Genomic DNA, 13,323 nt, shown 5'->3' with positions numbered 1-13,323 from the left:
GTTTATTTCTAAGTTTAATGAAAGAGGCTGAATTTTATCCAAAACTATTGAGGAGCATAAGAGAACACTAAGCAGGGCAATTTTAAACTAACATTCTCATAAGGAACCCTGCAAAAAATTCTATCTTCCTTCTTCCCCTCAATAGTACTAAGTTGCTTTTCTACTGAATCTCTCTTGGGAAAATGTAAGGACTTTTCCAGTACCTTGCTTGAAATGTTAGGTGATGTACAAGGTCAGGTTCTATGTTTTGCAGTGGTTTTTCCTGTCCTTTTCCTGGAATAATTTGTGTTTCACTCAATCCCAGACTCCTTTTCTCCAAATGTATGATAATGGGGTCTGGAAGATGACTTCTCATGATAAAAAGAGGGCTGAACACAATCTATAAAAATAAAAGGACAGAACAACTTTCATATTTGCTTTGTTGCAGTATTCCAGCTGTTTGATGCTGAAACAAACTTGTAATAAATCTCTTCTCTGGGTCACTCTGACCTTAATTTATTTCAGAACAGGAGAGGTCAGAGTCATATACCATATTTTAGGATTGGAAAGCACTCACCATTCGTTGTTGCACTTGAGAGTTGGGTTCTAATGTCAACACTGTGCACCAGACATAAAAAATGGAACTCTTTGAAGATGGCACCTGCATATGAGGTTGAAAAGGCTTCTATTAAACACTAAACAGTTTATTAATTAATCAAAACGAGGCATAGATATAATGGCTGTTTGGAGGATTAAATAGTTTAAAGTTATAGAAAAAAGTCACTAAAAACAAAGAATAACTAAGCAAAAACAGATTTCATTATGGCATAAAGTGAATGTGCAGTGAGTCAACGAAGACAATGCTTTTTTAAAGACAAAGGGATCTGGTATGAAGAGAGGCTGATACAAGACCAGGTGAGAGAATGGCTGAGAAGATTTGTCCCTCGTGGGAATGAAAGTGATGACGGTGGAGGGCAAGGAAGAGGTAAGAAATTAAGGGTCCATTACAAAGATTCTCAAATGGGGAGGACACCATCCCTTCTCCCCCTCCCCCACAGCCCCACCTCAAGCCCTGGTGCGTCAAGATCTTTCTCAAGATGTAACTTGCTTCTACCTGAAAGGGGTAGCGTCTTCGCTCTAAGAACTCCTGGAGCTGATACAACTGTGTGGTTGTGGGATGGGAGGAAACACTTTGAGAAGCAACATTCAAAGTCTTTTTATATTATTTCAGATCTCCCTCTTTTGTACAGGTCAGTTTTTAAATAAAGTGCTATACTGAATAGAGAGAATAATGAGAAATTTTAATTTTAAAGCTGCTCTATTCCAGATTATACTACTTCTTATACCTGGATGACAATGCTATACTCAGGAGACTTAGATTCCAAGCACACGTCTCTTGACCAGTCTTCATCTCCTTTGGCCTTTACACACAACTCTGTCAGTTCACTGTTTTCTAGTATGTATGAAGGTAATTTCTCCTTGGCTGTGAGGCAGTCAAAATGTTCTCGAATCACGGCTTGTCCATCTTGACCAATGTAATGCTGAACAACTTTTAGTTCTATACTTTGAGACAAGTAACTACAGATGATCTGTCTTCCACAGATGATAATCTAAAAGATAATAAACAAACAATAAACAAATAAATAAAGCTTCATCAATTCATATTTCATGAATTGGAAACATGTAACTGTTCTGATAGTAAACTTGTGGGTTTTAACAGAAAGAAAATGAAGTCATTACCTTATTTACAGCATACAAAAAGACTTGGTCATATTTGCTTTGGTCATGTTGAGTTTACAGCACTCAAAGGGCAGGCACAGGCAGGGTCTACATCCAGCTAGAAATACTGGTTGTGTGCTTGAAGAGTGAGGTAGGGCTGGAGATAAAAGACCTATGGAATGAAAGCTTTGCCAATGCGCACAGATAAAAAGATAGTTGACCTGGAAAAGAGGTGGAGGTTTAAACTAGCAACTGACCAACAGTTTAGGGCCAGATTCAGGGGCAAGAAGCTGGAGAAGACGAGGCAAAGGTGGGTGGAGGTAAACAGGAGAAGTGGTACTGCTGAAGCTCCAAGAGCAGAGACCGACCAGGATGTGGTAGTTAGTGGTGTCACCTAATGTGGAAGTCAAAAAAGGATGAGGGTTGAACACAAGACTGGCTCTGGTGGCTGAGAGGCCAACTGGTGATTTATGTATTCTCAAGGCTGGTTTCCAAGGGTTTCTTGCAGTCTTATGTAATAAGAGAACACTTTATAAACTGATAATAAAAAAACAATTTTTAACTCAGATGCCTAATTATATTTCATTTTATTCAGGTTTTCCCCATAGAGTAGAAGCATGTATTTTTGTAAAAGATGCAGAATTATCCATTAAACCCATGGATTACCCAATTTGTCAACCAGCTAAGGGTATAGTTTATAACAGGCATTAAGAAATGTCTCTGAAATTGGTTGAAACCGAAAAGATAACGCAAAATTTATTCCTATGCAGTGAATTTCTCTGTGATACAAATATTCACCATGACTGGAAAATAAAGGACTTTCATATACTGGATTTTCTTCTTTGTAGTATTTTTTCCCAGATTATAAAACTACTAATCTCAGTCTCTCTCTCTCTCTCTCTCTCTCTCTCACACACACACACACACACACACACACACACACAGATATGTGGCTTACTCATAGGTTTAAGGATATGATGGTTAATTTTATGTGTTGACTGGGCCACAGGCTGCACAGATATTTGATGAAGCATTATTCTGAGTGTGCCTGTGAAGGTGTTTCTGGGTGAGGTTCACAGCATATTGGTAAACTGTGTACAGAAGCGTGCCTTCTCTAATGTGGGTGGGCCTCATCCTGTCAACTGAAGACCTGAATAGAACAAAGAGCCTAAGTAAGATGGATTCTTCCAAATGAGCTGAGACTTTGGTCTTTCCTGGCCTTTGGACACAGACCAAAAAAACATCAGCTCTTCTTGGGTCTTTAGCCTGTTGGATTTCTGGCTGAAACTACACATCAGCTCTTCTGGGTTTCAGCCTCCATAATTGTGTGAGCCAATTTAAAATAAATCTCTCCCTCCCTTTCTCTGCATACATATGCACACCCGCATATATGTGTGTGTACTCATTTTTACAAATTAACTCTTTTATTCTCACAGCAACCATGTAAAATTGGTGCTATATGAGTCGTGATCTTAAGAAGGGAAAACAGAGGCACAGCGATGATGGATAACCTGCCTGACGTTACCCAGACTCTCTGGCCTAGAGTCCGTGCCGATAATCACTCTCAAATTCTGTCTTTTATAAAATTAATACCTACTAATTAAGAAAATGTAGAAACCATAGTAAAGAATAAAAAGTGCCCATCATAATGTGAATGTGGTAGATCCCACTGGTTCCATTCTAAACAAGTGGTCCCTCATTTTCCCTTGATATTAATAACCCTCATTTGGTTTGGGTCTCAAAAAGCAGCAAATTACTTGTCAAAGGTGGACACCTCCACAAACTCCAGAATCTATTATAATTGGGAAAAAACTAATCCTGGTAATACTAGGCTCTTTTGCCAATGATTACTCTAGAGGTGAACATGGCATGCTCTCTGGCTAACAGTATGAAAAGGGAAGACTGTTAAAAGGCTCTGGGAAACATTTTACTCCTTGATGAGGAAGACAAGTTGAGAAGAGAAAGTCCCGCTTCTTGTCTGTCATGGAAGATGTTATGAGAGGATATATATTTGTAGCCATTTTAAGAAAAAAAGGCAAATCCAACAGGATAACAGAGCAGCAGATACAGCACCACCGAGCTGCTTAATTAACCAACACCTAACTCGCCTTTGTCATTCTTATTATGTGAGATAATCAATGTAAAAGAAGAATAGTCTCTGCCTCATGAACTTACTAGAAAGATTAAAAAGCTGATTTTTGTTACTTGAAACTGAAAACATCCTAAGTGATACATTTCCTATGTGACTAAGAGTACTTTGTAAACATTTTTGTAAGTAAACTACTATTATACAAATAAACATGAATGATTATTTGTGAATGAACTATTTACCCAAAACAAACCTGCTAGATTGACAGACCAAAAATAAAATGTCATTGTTTTTTCAAATGGCATTAGCACGTTACTCCTAGGTAGTCTGCCATAATAATCTTTTAAAACAATGTTTTCTCAGTAACAAACACAGAAGTCAATTGGACCATGAGTCCTAAGTTAGCAGGCAAGCTTTTCTTTAGCATGTGCTAGGGGTTACCAGGCATTCATGGTCTTATGAGCCCTTAGCATCGCCTAACTTTAAACAAACACGTGAAAGCTCTGAGGCAGTATTTAATTCTGTCCTTACTCTTGGTGTGCCCAGGCCTGGATGTATGCACACTGCTCCTGCTTCAGAACCTTTGGGCCCCATGAGACTTAGAAGAGAATGTTGCTGTCTCTCCCAGAAACCACAGAATCTCTGCAACCATCTGGGACTCACTTTGTCCAAAGACAAAGATCCTCTTGGTGGGGTTTTATAGTTTCATTTTCAACTATAAAGCCTGTTAAATAAGCTTTCAAATTTGATAAAAAGAAAACCCTTAAAAGTGGCCAGGGAGGGAAGGCTACTTAGATGAAGGAAAATCCAACATGGCTACTCCTCAGCGTGGTGTTCTCCATGGCTGCATCCACGCAGGGTTCAGTGCGAGCCATGTCTGCTTTTCTTCAAAGTGGCAACACTTACAATGCCTTTATTTTGAAAATTATGGTTAGAATTTCAAGATTAATTTATCAGTTGAAGACAGCTACTTAATTTTTTTTAATGTAGGGTTTCTCTTTAATACACATTTCCAGGTTTCACACTAATTCTCCTCTTTCCCCAAAGCCACAAAGATGTGTATTGAAGATTTCCACATGTGATTTCACTTAGCAGGTTTCAGAACTCTTATTAGATCAGTGCCAAGAAGAATAGTGATATTAAAGAATAACTCCAGAACACCAGATGCACTGGAAAATGATATCTTAGTCATGATTAAAAGTGTATGTATAAAGATACAAATATACATACATACATACATACATACATATATACACTTAAGTTTTTAGAGTGGTAAAGCTTTCCTCAATGAGGGGATGGGAAACGTGGAAGCCAATATGTGTACAGGGGTAGCTGCATAACGTAGAAAGTTCTGGAGATTTTGTATGTGGTCAGTTTTCATTCAACTGGAGAAATGAGAGGTGTATAAGAAAGGCAGGGTCCAGATAACCAAATGGCATCATTGAAATGTGCCCTAGCCAATTCTCCATCATCCAGGGACATGTTAATGCAATTAAGGTACATCAGGGAGCTGCACACACTCACCTCCCCAAATGGAGCTTCATAATTAGGCAGCTGCAGTTTATTGCTGATTTCCTAGCCCAGGTGGGGTAGAAGGAAAGAGGCCAATAAGTGAGAGAGGAAGGAATCCGCGAAGCTCTTCTGAAACCTTGATTCCTATCTTCCTTCCCAACCTGGCTAATTGAGGAAATCCTGTGTCTCTGATGTACTTTAGCTGGAGCAAATCTGAATTTTGGTTAAATTACCCTGACAATAAAAAATTAAATCCAACTGAAGACTAGACAGACTTTTTACAACTTTGATATATGTAGCAGTTGTTTTGAAGTTGGCGGTCTGTTGAAACTTTCAGCATTACCTGGGTCCAGTACAAACCATTTTCCATTTGCTTCATTCTAGGTTGAACAAACTGCTCTGTGTTATTTTAATTATTTTGCTGAGTTTTTTAAATGGCCCTAATTTAGAGCCCAATCTCAATCGGCTATGACAATACATTCTATTTTTTTTTAAATATTTTTATTTATTTCTAGGAGAGAGAGAGAGAGAGACAGCGTGAGCAGGGGAGGATCAGAGAGAGAGGGAGACACAGACTCTGAAATAGGCTCCAGGCTCTGAGCTGGCAGTCAGCACAGAGACGCGGGGTTCGAACTCACAAACCACGAGATCATGACCTAAGCGAAAGTCGGATGCTCAACCAACTAAGCCACCCAGGCGCCCCTATGACAATACATTCTAAAACTCAAAATATAAATTATGTGTGTATGTGCCTTCCATGACAATGGGAATGGAAAATGGACCTCCTTGTTTGTGCAGGACAAGATGACACTTCTTTCAAAAGGGTACATGCAGCGGGAGGGTGCCTTATGGTTCCATTACTGCTTTCCAAATAGTCTTTTCTTGTTTGGCTAGATATGTATTTTTTTAATTACAGCATCTATTATAATAGAATACCAGCAGGGAAAAGTGTGAGAGGGAGTCCTATAGAAAATATTCTAAAACATTCAAATAGTACAAATACCATTTGGAAATCCTGAAATGTGATTTGGCACCAGATGCCCAAAAATCTGTCTATTTGATATCTTTTTTTGAATAGTTTATTGTCAAGTTAGTTTCCATATAACATCCTGTATATTTGATATTAACAGAGAGAATGATGAAGAGGATTCCTTAAACTTCTAATGTATGGAAAATCTCTGTTAGTCTGACTTGAACCCCTCTTTGCATTAAGATTTTTAAGAAATGCTAATAGTTAGAAAAACTCAGAAAATCAGCAGAAAGTTGGGAAGAATATATATACTTAGTTACTTGAAGGACTGATGTGGTCCTAGCAAGAATCTGGTGACACAAAACAATGAATTTTGGTTAAAGAATAAAGTATATCTTTTCAGTCTGGGAAGTTGTATCAAGCACCCCAAAAACATTTGCATCCTTTGCTAAGGTAATTAAATTTTATAGCAAATTACTTTAAGGACAGATACAGACACTTGGACATACATACGTATACAAAAAGATATTTGTTTAAGAATTTATTATGGCAACAAGTTGGCAATTATCTAAAAGTGCAGCAACAAGGGGATGGATGTCTAAATGCGTTTCAATCATAAGGCAAATTACTATGCAACCATTAAGAACATGGTTCAGGAATTTCAGATAACATGAGAAGATAAGCATTATATAATGGTAAGTGAAAAAAACAAGCTGAAAAACTAATTACAATCAGATCTCAAGTTGGTTAGAAAATATCTGCATAGAAAAAAAGTGGAAAAAAACACTATTTACCTTTGGGTGGCAGAAATATGGGTAGTTTTTCTTTTCTACTTAGACTTTTCTGTGTTTTTAGGAATATTTAAAAACAGTCAACATAAAAATAATGACAAGGAACTAATATTTATTGGGTGCTTTCTCTTACAAAGGGCATATGGAGGCACAGAAAGGATAAGAAATTTGCCCAAGATATCAGGTAATAAATAGTAAGGCTGAGAAATCTTTTATTATCAGGGCAAAAAAGGCAGGTAAGATTTTGGGAAATTTTTCAAAAAAGGTACTTTTCATGGCCAACTTTTTTGACTCTTGCAATGTGTATTAATCTATCCTTGAAATATTATTCCTTAAAGATACATAATATCTATGCAAGAAAGATGCACTCTTATTAACAAAGTCCATTAACTGTTACTCATGCCTGGGGATATTTCATAATTGTACCTATAATTTACTGAGTTATGACAGTGGGCCAGGCACTACTGTCACACATACACGTCACACAGACTCATTTAATTTTCCCACTAACTTTGTGACAAAGACACAATCACCATCCCCATTTCACAGATCAGGAAATTGATCAAAGAGGTTAAACAACTTGTTGAAGATCACACAGGCAGTAAGGGGACACAGCCGGGCTGGCTATGATGTGAACCCAGGACATACCATGAGAACCGTTTCTCAACGGAGTGACTCTGCCATTCCACTAACGGGTAACTGTTCTAGCAACCATATTCAAAAGAGCTGAATGAACTGGGAAAGTTTAGACTGGAGCAATGGCCATCAAAGTGTGAGCCCTGCACCAGTATCATCAGAATTTGCTGGAAAAACAAACTATCACGTCATACCCAAGACCTACTGAATCTGGAACTCTGAGGCTGGGAGCCAGCATCTATATTTTAACACAAGCCTTCTGGGTGATTCTGATGTATGTGCAGCTTTTAGAGCCACTGGTCTCAAGAAAAGGCAGCAAAGGGGAAATATCCTCGCTTCCCTTATGTTTCTGAAGGGCTGTAATACAAGGGAGAGACAACTTAGAACACCCTCACCACAAGTTGTGTATGCCTCAGAAGTTCTGATGAATGGTATAAACTGGCCAAATGGTGAGAGATTTTGGCTCAAAACGGGAAGAGCTTCACGTATAGCTGGAGGTAACCAACTATGGAAAGGGCTGCCATGTGAGATAATGAGCTTATTATCATGTCGAGTGTTCAAATGGATGAGTGACCGTTTCTTAGGCATGCTGGTGACAGGAAGGTGGATAAGGCATTCTTGAAAGACCATGAGTGACAGAATCAGAAAAGCAGAACGTATTCATAGAGAATGAGTATTATTGACAGCATATCCAAGTAAGAGAGTCCTGAAGGCAGATGAAGTTCAGAGACACGTATTGTTCTTAGGACTTTCTGGCTCAAAGCTCACACTGGCTAGGCTGCTTCCATCACGAGCCCCAGGAAGACCCATCGGTCCCATATTCCTATCTTTATGTTATACTGCCTACTTGGAATGTCCTCTCTGAATCCAAATTCTACATGTTTTCTAAAGCCCAACTTGAGTCAGATCTTCTTAGTGAAACCTCTAAGTGTCCTTGACACTTACTGTCGGTTATGTACATTGTTGGGTTTATATAAATTTGTAATTTAAGAGTGAAGACTGTGTCACATAGTGTCTTTCTCTTTACTCTGTTCATTGCAGGTAATCACCAACTACTTGAAGAATGGTCAGTTCATCGGGAAAACTCTTCTGCTATATTCTTTGCACTCCTGTTGCCCATAGTAATGAGAACATGAAGTCCAGCTCCCTGATTAGGTGCAGACTAAGGACGTATATGGTACGGGTCCTACTGTTCACCTCACCCGTTCCTTCCTATCTGCCAAGTACAGACAATGGAGCAGCCTGTGTTGCCTGCTAAGGAAAGCTTCCCTTGTCCAGAGACTGTGGGGCTGTTTCTATCATGTCCCCCATTCACATAAGCTCTGGGTAGACTGCTATAATCCAGATGCTGATGTATATGTTCAAACTCTTATGACAAATCTAGTTATTATGTGTGCAGTGAAGCCAGTTTTCAGATTTTAATACTTCCTTTTTTTCTTTCTACTCTTGTCATATGCGCCATGCTTGAAAAACATCTTTTAAAAACCACATTTTCACATCTTACGGACACAAAAAAGTGTCAGATACTTTTTTTTTTTCCCCTTTGCAGTCTTAGAACTTCAAAAACAGCCAAAAGGAAGTTTCACAAAATACGTAAAAATATGTGCTGAGAGCTGAGGTTTTATATGCCAAGAGTTAGACCGTAGTGAATTTTTACTGCAGTTAATATTAACTCCTAGGAAACGCAAGTTTGCTGGAGACCCAGGCCCACTCTGTCATGGGAGGTATCACAGCACTCTCTCAAGGATCATTCTTATATGCATGAGAACCAACTCCTGGTTATCCACCTTTGGATTATCCACAGTCCCCAACATCCTGTGCTTCTCTTCCTTCTTAATAAAGGCCTTTTGGCCATTTCACAGCTCATTAGCACCTCCACCAGAAGGTAGGTGGTGACAGGGAGAAGAGGCGAAACTAAAATCAGTAAATTTTACTGCTCGTTAGCAGCTCTTGTAAAAGATGTGAGACAAAGGGTCTGAAGCCATCCTCCTCCTCAGGATCATCACCAAGCTTGCACACAGCAGTAGTAGGCAGAGCCAGGCATACCACTGGGACTTTTATTAACTATTTTCATTTCTTTAAGTTTCCCTTCCACTAATTATATCAAATAATTAAGAGCTGCCTGGGTCATGAACACAACGAACCTACCTGTTTTTGTACTCCGTTGAGCTGCTGAACTTTGATGATGAGGGAAGCAGTTCGACCCTTGTACTGAATAGTTCTAATAAAAGTCCCGGCATGGTCCACACTGAAGGGCTCTGACCAACGCCAATTGCCCCAACCTTCAATACAGATGTGTAACAGCTGGAGAGAAAAACAATAATCATCATAATGCCAAAAGTGCCAACAAAAATCTAGTCCTAAAATGAAAGTCTCATTGCTGGAAAACCTTCCTATTTGTAATATTTAGCATCTGTTTTCTTTCTAACCTGCATTATTCATCCACTTCCAGCTTATTCAACCAGGCTAAGAATAGCAAATATGCCACAGAGAGTCAATTCGGTTTTCCAGATCACATTTTAAACCTTCTTAAAAATAATTGTCCTATCAAATGGTAAAAGGCCTGTTGAACATTTGCGAAAAGACCATTTCAATCATCTGGAGGACAAGAAGGTTGAAATGTGAGATCAAAGAACATTGGTCTTGGCTGATAGTTTATTCCTTCTTATGGCTAGACAGTAATTAAAGCAAAATTTCATTTGTGGCATTATTTTTGACCCTAAATTGCTATTCTTTATTTTTGCTTTTGATGAAGAACAAAATAGCAATTTGAGGAAGCAGTTCATTCAACATACTGTTTTTATGAGGTCACATATATCAAATTAGAACTACCTTCAACATTTGAAAGTATGAGAAAATGTCTTTGTTCTATTTTTTTTTTCCTAGCATGTATTTGCTGTCAGTTTTACCAAATCAGTCTCCTGATTCACATTCATATTTATTCATACAGTACTACCACTTTTGGTAATATTTAGATTTCTTTCATGATTATCAAGTATTTTCTATCTCTTTAAAAATTTTTTTTAAATGTTTTATTTATTTCTGAGAGAGAGACAGCGTGAGCAGGGGAGGGTCAGAGAGAGAGAGGGAAGTACAGAATCTGTAAACAGGCTCCAGGCTCTGAGCTGTCAGCACAGCACAGAGCCCGACATGGGGCTCAAACCCATGAACTCTGAGATCATGACCTGAGTCGAAGTCAGATGCTTAATTGGCTGAGCCACCCAGACACCCTAGTATTTTCTATTTCTACTCCTACTTACTAAATACAGCTAAGAAAATCAGTTTTGGAATAAGTATTCCAAAACAATATGATAATTACTGCTTCTTTAGGATACAATGAAGATAAACAATGCTCTATATAATTACTAAGAAAATAAAACTGACATTTTTGGAAAAACATTTATATGATATACAAACCCACTGTTTTCTTTCATATCATACATAAATTTTATTATTTTTTAAAATGTTTTGTTTATTTTTGAAAGAGAGAGAGAGAGAGAGAGAGAGAGAGGGAGAGAGAATGCGAGCTGGGGAGCGGCAGAGAGAGGGAGACACAGAAACTGAAGCAGGCTCCAGGCTCTGAGCTGTCAGCACAGGAACCAATGCGGGGCTCGAACTCATGAGCCGTGAGATCATGACCTCAGCTGAAGTTGGACCCTTAACCAACTGAGCCACCCAGGTGCCCCAATATATATAATTCTTTAAAAGAATGAACCCAAGACTAATCCTATGAAATATTTTCCCAATTAGTAGAATGAATAAAATTTTAAAAATATTGTATAAGCACTATCATAATAGGTCCTTAAAATGAATACATTAAGAATTTACATGGGAATTGTTATGATAAAAAAAGTCTTTTGATGGAAACATTATTCTTTAATTTTAGCATTAGAAGGAGCCTTTAGAAAGTACTTAAATTAAAAAATTTCCCAAGGTACTGATCATCACATTATGATTTTGGTGGAAAGTTATGGGAGAGTTTTTTCTTCTTCATTTTAGTTTTTAAATACCTTACTGAATTATTTTTTAAAAACCTCCTAACTCATCTCCCTGCTTTTAATTTGGTCCCACTCCAGTTCTTCCTCCATACATCTGCGAGTGACCCTGTGAAATCAAGAAGCGACCATTCAGATGATTTCTAAAGAAGAAAGCTAACAGCTGAAAAAAGAAAGAAAGAAAGAGAAAAACAGAAAGAAAGAAAAGAAGGAAAGAGAAGGAAAAAAGAAAAGAAAAGAAAAAAATACCCTGGACAGCAAATACCTTTAGGTAAAATTTGGTCTTATATATACTCTACAACATAAAAGTACCAGAGTTATCTTTGATCTTTAAATATTAGTTACAGAAGGAAAAAAAAAAAAAAAAAGAAAAACAATAGTGGTGTTTGGAACCATTTCAGTTTTTTGTAGCACCAGTTGGGAATAAAAGCTCAGGGCACACACAAAACTAAAAGAAACAAGAAAGTTGTTTTCTTTGGAGAGACTAGTAGCTGGAAATGACAAAAAAATAATGAGGCAAGGTACTTAAGGTCAAGCTCGGCTATATTTTTCCTGAAAATTCCACAGCCTCTGAAGAAAGACTTAATGTACACAATGTAATTTTAATTGGAGAGTGTTCACATTTGCATATGAGCTCAGTTTTAGGTAGCTGCTTACTCTGTGTACACAGCTTTTACGGACTGTCACCAAGGAATATGCTGGCAGGTTTCACTTGGCAGCGATTTGTTCTTGAAATGTTGGTGTAGATATTTTCTGTGAATTATGAAAATCCAGATATGTTTGGATTTAGTTCACACAGAAAAGTTAGGTGGGAAAAACACATAACACTTCTCCCCACATGCATCACCAGTAGAATATTTGTAATGTTTGCTCTACTGTCAAAAGCATCTATGGAACTATTAGATACATACATACAGACATATATATATATATATATAATTTATTAAGAAAAGAATTACATTCCTAAGAGAGAACTATTAGATACATACATACATATATATATATATATATGAAAAGAATTACATTCCTAAGAGAGAAAATCTACAAAAAGTAACTGAGAAAGCCCAGACGACTTTGGTCCTCATACTCACAAGTGACCGATCCAGACACTACAGACAGCAGTGCTGATACTCACGGACACCAAGTGAGCGTGGTAAGTTCTATTCTTGTTGGATCAAATGATTAAATTTCACTGTTATAGAAAACTGAAGTCTCCATGAATACCCATAGGTCTACTTTTATTTCTATACTGAAGGAACAACAAATCAGGCAAAAAGTTGAAATTTGTTTTCAACAATACTGGATTCTAATAAGTTTTCTTTTTATCATTCATCAATGCGCTTTTTTTTTTTTACTCAGTTACTATAAGGTGATATGCTAGCCACGATGGAGGAAGTAAGGCAATAAGGAGGAAGAGTTGTGTTCTTTGCCCTGCAAAGAGCTTATGATCTTACAGGGAAAATAAGGCATGCACAAACAAAGAAGAGGCACTGGGAGAGGTACAATATGGTACAAGGAGTCTAGAGAAAGGGGGGCTTGCTCTAGGCTGCTATGATTAGGAGAGCTTCATGGAGCAGTTGGGTCTCAGAGTTACCACAGGATTTCAACTGGCAAAGATCACGGCTCCTTTCT

General features: G+C 37.9%; 1 protein-coding gene across 1 annotated transcript in view; it reads right to left on the bottom strand.

Annotated features, from left to right (window-relative positions):
• VPS13B (vacuolar protein sorting 13 homolog B) overlaps positions 1–13,323 on the bottom strand; it is a 770,486-nt gene that overhangs the window by 48,498 nt on the left and 708,665 nt on the right. The window contains exons 44-47 of the mRNA XM_039218135.1: positions 9,845–10,000; positions 1,326–1,589; positions 557–640; positions 204–379 (exon numbers count right to left, since the gene is read on the bottom strand). Coding sequence (XP_039074066.1) covers positions 204–379; positions 557–640; positions 1,326–1,589; positions 9,845–10,000 — 680 coding nt within the window. The remainder of the gene's footprint in view (positions 1–203; positions 380–556; positions 641–1,325; positions 1,590–9,844; positions 10,001–13,323) is intronic.

Source organism: Hyaena hyaena, unplaced genomic scaffold (assembly GCF_003009895.1).
Source record: "Hyaena hyaena isolate Hyena2069 unplaced genomic scaffold, ASM300989v1 scaffold_737, whole genome shotgun sequence".
NCBI classification, from domain to species: domain Eukaryota; kingdom Metazoa; phylum Chordata; class Mammalia; order Carnivora; family Hyaenidae; genus Hyaena; species Hyaena hyaena.
The sequence above is the reverse complement of the archived record's forward strand: the minus strand, read 5'-3'. Positions and strand labels throughout refer to the sequence as shown.